The 9682-nt window shown below is 36.4% G+C and overlaps 1 protein-coding gene across 1 annotated transcript; it reads left to right on the top strand.

The window, feature by feature from the left end:
* Positions 1-201: 201 nt before the first annotated feature.
* LOC135733091 (sterile alpha motif domain-containing protein 3-like) lies at positions 202-8333 on the top strand. The gene is made up of 6 exons (XM_065251400.2): positions 202-507; positions 1525-1619; positions 4508-5556; positions 5781-5936; positions 7757-7849; positions 7944-8333. Exons 3-6 carry the CDS (start codon positions 4522-4524, stop codon positions 8259-8261), a joined length of 1602 nt encoding a protein of 533 aa, XP_065107472.1. The 5' UTR covers positions 202-507; positions 1525-1619; positions 4508-4521; the 3' UTR covers positions 8262-8333.
* Positions 8334-9682: the final 1349 nt, after the last annotated feature.

Below are 9682 nucleotides of genomic sequence, written 5' to 3'. Positions count from 1 at the left end.
CAGCCAGCCGTTATTTGTTATTCCCTCTTCATCATACGGAGCTGGTGCAAGCACATTAGTTTTCTGGTGACAAGAAATGGTAATATGAGACAGACATATGGGGGTGCATTTGAAACCAGAGTTTGTAAACATTTCTGTCCCGCACACTGCACTCAAAAAAATGAAACACAGCTATTGTTGGTTCAAAGAATTTAAATACGTTTGAAATATATAATACACTTAAGTTTGTGCATTAAAATTAAAATCTTAGTTTGGACAAAATTAGAAAAAGTAATTTTCAAATTTACACAACTCAATTACATTAAATGAATGAAATAAAGTTGTGTTGCTTCTGCAGTACCGCACTTTGATCAGCAGGTGGAGCTGCACATGCGCATGCGCAGATAGAACGCACATGGTTCACTCTCCTGATTACGGTCGGCCATTTTCTGCATTAACGTCTTGTGAACAAAATTACTTTACAAGCGGAGAAAACGGAGAAGGTTTTGTCTATATGTGGAGACACAGGTGAGATATTTTACTTTTTTGCATTTATATTGAGATTATCAATAGATTAGAATTGTGAATTACAGATTACAGACCACATAATTACCAGATATATTACACGTGTGTAATTTACTTTGTTTTCAGATTACTATTAGTCACTCTGCATTGCTTTTAAATTCCTATGTAATATTTTCCACGTTTTTCACTTTGATTTAATTTAAATTCTCCCATATAAAGACAAATACTTGTATTAAATTGCTAATTAGGAGCATTACAGACCACGTAATTACCAGATATATTACACGTGTGTAATTTACTTTGTTTTCAGAGTATTATTAGTCACTCTGGATTGCTTTTTAATTCCTATGTTATATTTTCCACGATTTGCACTTTGATTTAATTTAAATTCTCCCATATAAAGACAAATACTTGTATTAAATTGCTAATTAGGAGCATTACAGACCACGTAATTACCAGATATATTACACGTGTGTAATTTACTTTGTTTTCAGAGTATTATTAGTCACTCTGCATTGCTTTTTAATTCCTATGTAATATTTTCCACGTTTTGCACTTTGATTTAATTTAAATTCTCCCATAAAAAGACAAATACTTGTATTAAATAGATAATTAGGAGCATTTAGTGAGCATTCTCACAATTTATGTGAAAACAGATAGGTGTACACGTGCAAATAAATTCATTTTGTCCCATGGTTTAGTATTAGTTTTTTAATAATTCTTTTAAATTGTGGTCTTTGCATTTCTATTTGATTTCATCATAGAACTAAACACATTTAACACTTAAATACACATTTAACACTTAAATACACATTTAACACTTAAATACACATTTAACACTTAAATACACATTTAACACTTAAATAAGTTGGCATTTAGTTAAGTAACTTGTTGGTAAGGTCATCCAAAACATTTATACTACAGTTTAGCAGTTGGTAGTGTTTAATTATATTTTTTATATATATGTAGTAGTATTTTATTCAATTTAATTGGTGACTAACGTCCTTTTCCGCTTAACAGAGTTTGGAAGTTATGCCTCAGGAGTCCCACAAGTGGCTGTGCAGAGATTGTGGCTCATTTCACACATCCAGATCAACGCTTTTAAAACACTTCAGGTTAGTACATGGACACTATGGCCGCAGACAAGCATATCCATGTGCATATACTGACTGTCCATGCACTTTTAAAACATGGAATGCACTGCGGTCCCACTTAAGCAGATCACATGGCAGTGAGAAGCAACCTCAAAGGCAAAATTCTAGTGAAACCACAATGATAAATTGTCATGTTTGTACTGCCACTGACATTCCTTCATTAAATGAGTACTTTCTTCATATTAATAATCACTTGCGCAGTCATGAGACAGTAAGTTGTATGTTTAAGGATTGCTCTTTCAAAACAAATGTGTATGGCACATTTAAATCACATAAAAACCGAAAACACTGTCAGTGTTCATTGGCAGATTTTAAGGAAGGTATTGTGAAAACACAAGGGGTAAGTGGGGTATCTGAAGACAGTCTTTTAACAGAAGAAAGTGATGCGTCTGTGGTAGATGACAATTCCAGCTGTATCGATAAAGATGAGGTTCCAGAGAACTTGACTGAGTTGGTAGAGCTTAAATTAGCTTCCTTGCTTTTAAAGCTGGAGAATTACTACCATGTCCCAGGCACAGCTGTTGATGAGTTATTGGAGGATCTGTATTATTTACTAAGTGACGCTTCCTTTCCATTGACTGGCAGAATAATTGTAGACACATTACAGAAGCACAGAATTGATGATAACGAATCTCTGGTCAAAGAACTTCTTACAGCTCTTAGTACAACAAACCCTTTATTTACCGCAATAAAGCGTGGTGGTCCACTATCCTCTGCGTTTAAGCGTAAACAATATTATAGGGAACATTTTAAAGTTGTAGACCCTGTAGAGTATGTTCTTGAAGCCAAGGGAAACAGAAGCTATCAGTATGTTCCAATACTTGAGTCTTTGCAGAATTTATTAGCTCAGAATGACCTACTTGACAAAGTGGTCGAAAGTCATAGTTCTCAACAATTAAGAAGAGATGTGCATCAGTACAGGTCAATTCAAGATGGTCTCTATTTCAAAACAAATGATTTCTTCTCAGAGGAGTTGAGGATATCTATGCGTTTTTATGTTGATGATTTTGAAATTTGCAACCCTCTTGGGACATCGAGAAAGAAACACAAGTTATGTGGAATGTACTGGATTTTGGGCAATGTACCAACAGTGTTTCAGTCAGCGTTGTCTTCAATTAATCTTGCTGTTATATGCAAAACAGAAGATGTGAAGACGTATGGATTTGAGAAAATATTGCGACCTCTATTGCATGATCTCCAAACTTTGGAACAGCAAGGTGTGTATGTCCACAAACTAGGAACATTCCTTAAAGGAACAGTCGAGTGTGTTGTGGCTGATAATCTTGCCACTCATTCTATGGCTGGCTTCATTGAGAACTTTTCAGGTGACTACTGTTGTCGATTTTGTACAGCTTCACGTGAAGATTTTCAGACCAATGAAGTAAGGGCAGGTTTGTTTACACTTCGGACTGCAGAAGAGCACCAAGGGCATGTGAAACATGCTTTGGAAAACAATGTGAATGTCATCGGTGTGAAAAAAGCATGTGTTTTCAGTGACAGCCTTAAGTACTTCAATGTTACAACAGGCTACCCTCCTGATTTGGCTCATGATCTTTTTGAAGGCATAGTACCAGTTGAGCTGGCTGAGTGCTTTGCTGTACTTATTTCAAAAAAGATCTTGTCTCTTGATAGGCTCAATGAGCTTATTCATCATTTTCCGTACAAGTGGGGTGATAAGACAAACCGACCTCAACTGGTGCCACAGACTTTTGCAAGCAGAAGATCAGTTGGTGGCAACGCACATGAAAATTGGTGCCTGTTAAGATTACTGCCATTGATTATTGGACATTTGGTGCCTGCAGATGAACCTGTGTGGCTCATGATTTTAGACTTGAAGGATATTGTGGAACTGGTTCTGTCTTTGGTTCATACAGATGAGACTATTGCATATCTGGAATGCAAGATCTCTGAACACCGTCAGAAACATCAGTTGTTGTTCCCAAGTAAAAGACTGCTTCCAAAACATCACTATTTGGAGCATTATCCAGAAATGATTCGCTGCTTTGGTCCTTTGGTTTTTCTGTGGACATTGCGTTTTGAATCAAAGCATAGCTACTTCAAACAAGTAGTTAGGCACACAAATTGCTTCAAGAACATAACATTGACTTTGGCAAGTAAACACCAATTGATGGCTGGATATAACATTCACATACCCAGCCGTGAAAAGACCACCTTTCAGGTCACACATGTCTCCAATGTCGCTGTTGAGGTCCTGAAAGAGGATGTTGTACATTGCCTCAATGCTAGGTATCCTGGTATCTCCAGTGTCAGTGTTGCTCGGAATGTCTCTTATGATGGCATTACATATCGCAATGGCATGATAATTGCCCATGGCTCTCTTTGTGGGTTTTCAGAATTTGCTGAAATTACGCAAATTTGTATAATCAAAGACAGTCTAGCTTTCATTGCCAAAAAAATGTCTTCATGGTATCACGAGCACTTTAGGGCCTTTGAATTGGTACCAACTCATGAAATTTGCTTCATTCCCCACAATGAGTTGAAAGATCCATACCCTCTTGCTGATTATATGGTTGGAGGGGTCCGAATGATTACCCTAAAAAGACACATACTTATTGATTAGGTGCAGTATCCAGCAATTAAAGTCTTGTAGGGCTACTGTCAAACATGATATGCATGACAAGTTCTTTGTGTAGAGGACCATGGCACACAGTGTTAACTAATATGCTTATGTGAAGTTTTAAATATCCAATTCACTCCTTAGGATAAACAGATGTTGTTCTAAAATGTAATGCTAGTTTCAGTTTCTAGTAAATGTCAATTTTATAGTTAATAGTAAGAATAAATCTGCTGGCATTGTACTAATAGATTCATGTCCCTCTCTCTTTCAGAAAGGTTTGATGTAATGGATAGCACAGCCAAGCTTCTAGTAATCTTGGGAGATAACGACTGTGAAAGGTTAATTCTCCCAACTGGTATACCAGACTCATTGAATGACCTTAAAAGAGAAATCCAAACACAACTTGGAGTACATGAACATTTTCGAATACAATTCAAAGATCCCGATTTTAATGATTTTGTTAACCTCAGTTCAACTTCAGACATACAGGACAGAGCCACACTTAAGGTGATTCAGTTGCCTTCATCTACAAGTAGCTCTTCTGCTCCATCTGTGCCAGAAGTAATTGAGACATCTTCGGGCTCATCCTGTGACACAGACATCATTTCATCTTCACATTCATCTGCACCTTCCTCATCCTCACATTCATCTGCACATTCAACTCCAGAATCTCTGTGCTGTGTTAGAAATAAGGTATGGCCTCAAAGTTTTCCAATACCACAGTTTAGTTTTGATGCTGAGATGCAACTGCAAAAAGCTCAGCTGGCTTATCAAACGGATGGTACTCTTCTCAGCCCCAATACCAAGCTGAAGTCTGACATTTTAGATGCTTTAGCTGCAGAAATAATAAAGTACAAGGCATACCCCTCAACTGCAGATCTTGATGATGTAGCTTCTGCTTTGGTACAGAAGTTCCCTTGCCTCAAAGAAAAAGGCTCTGCAAGTGGCTACTATGGCTGGAAAATAAGTTTAAAATACAAGATGGCAAACTTCCGAACAAAATTGAGGAACATAGGATGTTCTGAGCTAAACATCAACTCACACAAGCGAAAAGGATCAGTGGGAAGTCCTAACCAAGTGAAGAAACCTAAAAAAGCTGAGGTAAACTATTGTCCGGATTACCCACTGGGAGAAACAAAAGAAACACTTGAACATCAAAGAATTGCACTACTGTCTGAGGTGACTAAAAGAAACAATGAGCAGGTTATCAGGGGGCTGATGGACAGAACATTTTCGCTTAGAAGACATGAGGTGGTTGAAGATTTGCCTGGCATTGGTGAATTTAAGAATAGATGGCCAGCACTGTTTAATGAACGAGAGGTAAGTCTTTGTAATGTCTTTCTGTAAATACTTAGATGGTGGTTGTAAATTTTGAAATTAATGATTATTCACATTTAATTGGTTTGTTCATTTGTGGTAATTTTGTATGTGATCTGTAAGTGTTGGTAAAGACATACCCTAAGTGTTGTGGTATTATAATACTTGTAAGGAATATCACGCATATCACTAACTATTTTGATTTGTTCTTTTAAAACTGGTATTAGGTTTCTGCAGAATTCAGTAGGATTACAACAATCCCTTTGGTGTCCAAATTCATGGGTCAGCTCGATCATTTCTCAACTCAGCTTATCAGTGTTTTCAGAAAGAAAGGAGGAGCAGCAGGACAGAAGATCAACAACATCATGTCAGTTTTGGATCAGGTATGCTCTCTAAACTCATCATTTTAAATCTGGCAATATTTCTCCCAAATATAAGCTTTCAGTTATTATGCACCAAGCCTCATGGTATGATACCTCTTGTTTTTTTTTCTCTTAATTAGAACACTGAAGTTAATAATGGTTGCAGTAGGATAAATAATGGCTGAATATCTTTTTTTCAGTAAAATGCAACTAATGCGTGGCTTTAAAGGAAAACACTACTATTTTCAATATTTTACTATGTTATTAGCTCAACTTAGACAAATTATACATGCCTATCTTTTTCCAGTGTGTGTACTTCATCTTTGCACAGCATGTCGTGAATGTGTTAGCATTTAGCCTAGCCTCCTTAGGATCCAAACAGGGATGAATTTAGAAGCCACCAAACACTTCCATGTTTTCCCTATTTAAAGACTGTAACATGAGGAGTTACACGAGTAAGTATGGTGGCACAAAATAAAACGTGGAGATTTTTCTTTAGTAGATAAAAAATGAGAACTACATTGTATGGTGGAAGAGGACTTAGTTTGTAGCACTTCGACCTCAGTGCACAGTAACATCATCACTCCCCTCTCACTGAGTTTGAGCGAGAGGGAGAGTAGTCAGGAGTGATGTTGTTACTGCTCCAGAGGTCGAAGTGCTGCAAACTAAGAGTTCTTCCACCATACAATGTAGTTCTCATTTTTTTATCTGCTTAAAAAAATTCTCCACGTTTTATTTTGTGCCACCATACTTACTCGTGTAACTACTCATGTAACAGTCTTTAAATAGGGAAAACATGAAGTGTTTGGTCCAGGGGTGGGCATCGAAGGCCACAGTCCTGTAGAGTTTAGCTTCAACCTTAATCGAACACAACTGAATGTAATTTCCAAACAGTCCTGAAGACTTCAATCAGATTTTTCAGCTGTGTTTGATTAGGGTTGGAGCTAAACTCTGCAGGGCTGTATCCCTCAGGACCAGGAATTGCCCACCCCTGGTTTGGTCGCTTCTAAATTCATCCCTGTTCGGATCCTAAGGAGTGAATGGGGCTAAGCTAAATGCTAACACATTCACAACGCACTGTACAAAGGTTAAGTTGCACACATTGCAAAAAGATAGGTATGTATTAATTTGTCTAAGTTGAGCTAATAGCACAGTAAAATAGTGAAACAGTGGTGTTTTCCTTTAAAACCCATTTCAGTCAAAATGAGATTATGATTTTTAGTAAATACTCTTTACATAGTGTACGTTACTCAAAATTTTGCTTAAAAACTTGCTAAATCCACAGTCTGAAATATCAATTTGTAGACCATGGGTGGCGAACGTCGGTCCTGGAGAGCCGCAGTCTTACAGAGTTTAGCTCCAGCTCTAATCAAACACACCTGAACAGGTAATCAAGGTCTAAAGAGTTACTAGAAACCTTCAGACAGGTGAGGTTTAATCGGGAGCTAAAAACTGCAGGGCTGCGGCTCTCCAGGACCGACGTTCCCCACCCCTGTTGTAGACCAACACTAAACGCCTGATATAAAATGCTCATTTAAAAGAAAAGATAAAATTGCATTTGAACACTTCATATGTTCTGTAATGTAAACTGTTTTAATTAAAAAGGCTTGCATATAGCCTTTTACCATATTTTTCAGAAGCATCAGAGTCCGAATAACTCGGACATCAAAAATGATTGTGTATCTTTCCTATAGCAAAATTTTTGGTTTAGGGTCATTTTCTTTTGTTTTCAGAGATGACCCTTATAGAAATAACATTGTCAGATAATTTGTATATAGCAATCATTTTTGCAAGTGTGAAAAAGCAACCTGCTAATAATGGTTTCTTGTTACACTTTTCAGAATGTTTCCATCGAAAAAAGACGTGAATGCATCCTAAAAGCACTCGTTGTTTATGTGAACGAAGACCCCTCAAACCTTGTGAAGGAGTACATGGTAATTTGAACCTGTTTAACATATCTCTAAAACCAATTTCCCCCTTTCACCCAGATTTTATCTAATTGTTTCTTTTTGTATTTGTTTTTTTTAGGATGTTGAACATGAAGAAGCCCAAACCTTGATGCGCAACACCACCCTTGGAATCTATGTCATCAACCCTGAAGGGGCACATGCTACAGACCCCTACCAAGATGTTGGCATCATCATTGAAGGCATCAAAATACTTGAAAACCTTAACAATGTGGCACATGCGTGTTCTATGATGCTTGGTCTGATTTATGCATTCAACTTGGCCTACCCGCAAGATTTGAGGTACACTTTTGAGATATTTCAAAAGCTTTTGATGGAGCTAGATGCCAACAAGCTGTCAAACAAGGTCCATGTCCTAAAAAATAAGCTTCTTTTCTAAGTACTAAGTTGAGGTCAGGATCAAGTGATGGTACTTGTTTCCACAATGTTACACTGCATAAAATTATTTTCAAGAAAATTCTTAGTATTTTTGTCTTGTTTTCAGTAAAAATATCTACAAAAAGTTTAATTAAGAAAATAACTCTAGTTTTTAGACCAAAAATATCAAATTAAATTTATTTTTATTTTTTTACTGAAAACAAGACAAAAATACTAAGATTTTTTTTCTTGAAAATCATTATACTCAGTATACTGTTGACTGTTACAGTACATTTGTTCCAGTTCTGCCATGTTACAGTTCTTTCGGTATTTCTTGTTTTAAATAAATCCATTGTTACTTTTCCCAATTTAAAGAGGGGAAAAGAGAGACTTTTCTCCCACTTAATTTCATTTATAGGCAATGTGCTTTTATTTTCTGTATTTTATTGTATTTTGCTTTTAATAAGGAAATGGAATAGTTTTAAAAATACAGATTTTGAACAAATAAATCTTGTTGGACATTTGTGTTCTTAAATGCATTCAATATATTTACTGTATATTGTTTACCTAAAATAGTAAGAGAAAACAGTAAGACATTGTTTACAGAGTTAAGATTTTGCATACATTTTTATTGTTAAAAATGTGTAAAATTGTTTTACTTGCAATAAGAAGAGAAAACAGTGAGCCAATGTTCACATGGTACATATTTTCACTTTTTATTGTATAAATTTTTTTTATTATGTGTACAATTTTAAATTGTTGAAATGCACTAACTAAATAAAGTAATGCAAAGCAAAAAACAGATTTTTATTTTGGTTGAATGTAAAAAACTATATATAGTTCAGTTGAACTTAATTAAGTTAATTATTTAAAACAAAAAAAAGAAAGTTAATTTAATTCAACTAAACAAGATTGCATTATGTTTATATAAAAAACTTAAGTTTACTGAAATAGATAATGTTACATAAATTCAACAAAATTTGTTAGGTGGAACCTGTTGACAAAAAAAAGTTAATTAAATCCAACATATTATTTTTTTGAGTGTGCCAGAGCGCCCGCTGGTCGGAGATGGCGGGGTATCGTTGTAATATAACATACAGCTTAAAATACCATCGCTGGCATTCAGATTGCATGTGGAGTTCATGACAGTAAACATGCAATCTGTAGGTTTCTGTTTACATTTCACTGTCTACCACATATCACGCTAGTCTAAAAAGGTCCCTCTCGGATTCGATACCAACAATTTTCGTGCATTGTTGGTGGCTCATGACGCGTGGCGGCCGGCTGCAGCGCTTCGTTCTTTGCGGCTGTGTCTTGGATGAAGGCATTTCGTGGTGTGGTCGGCATGTTCGTGCCGGGCGCTCGAGGTCTTGCTGTCTGTTTTGCTCAGTGGCATGAGAGCTGCGGGTTGTCACGGTTTGTTTCATTGCAGGCACTGCTTGA

The sequence above is a fragment of the Paramisgurnus dabryanus genome, chromosome 15, assembly GCF_030506205.2.
Source record: "Paramisgurnus dabryanus chromosome 15, PD_genome_1.1, whole genome shotgun sequence".
NCBI classification, from domain to species: Eukaryota; Metazoa; Chordata; class Actinopteri; order Cypriniformes; family Cobitidae; genus Paramisgurnus; species Paramisgurnus dabryanus.
This window is presented reverse-complemented; position numbering and strand designations above follow the sequence as displayed.

Excerpts from the sequence above, each read along its gene's own strand:
- LOC135733091 (XM_065251400.2), top strand. The coding sequence starts at position 4,522 with ATGGATAGCACAGCCAAGCTTCTAGTAATCTTGGGAGATAACGACTGT. Across the intron at positions 5,557-5,780 it reads CACTGTTTAATGAACGAGAG|GTTTCTGCAGAATTCAGTAG; the intron begins GTAAGTCTTTGT and ends AACTGGTATTAG. Across the intron at positions 5,937-7,756 it reads TCATGTCAGTTTTGGATCAG|AATGTTTCCATCGAAAAAAG; the intron begins GTATGCTCTCTA and ends TACACTTTTCAG.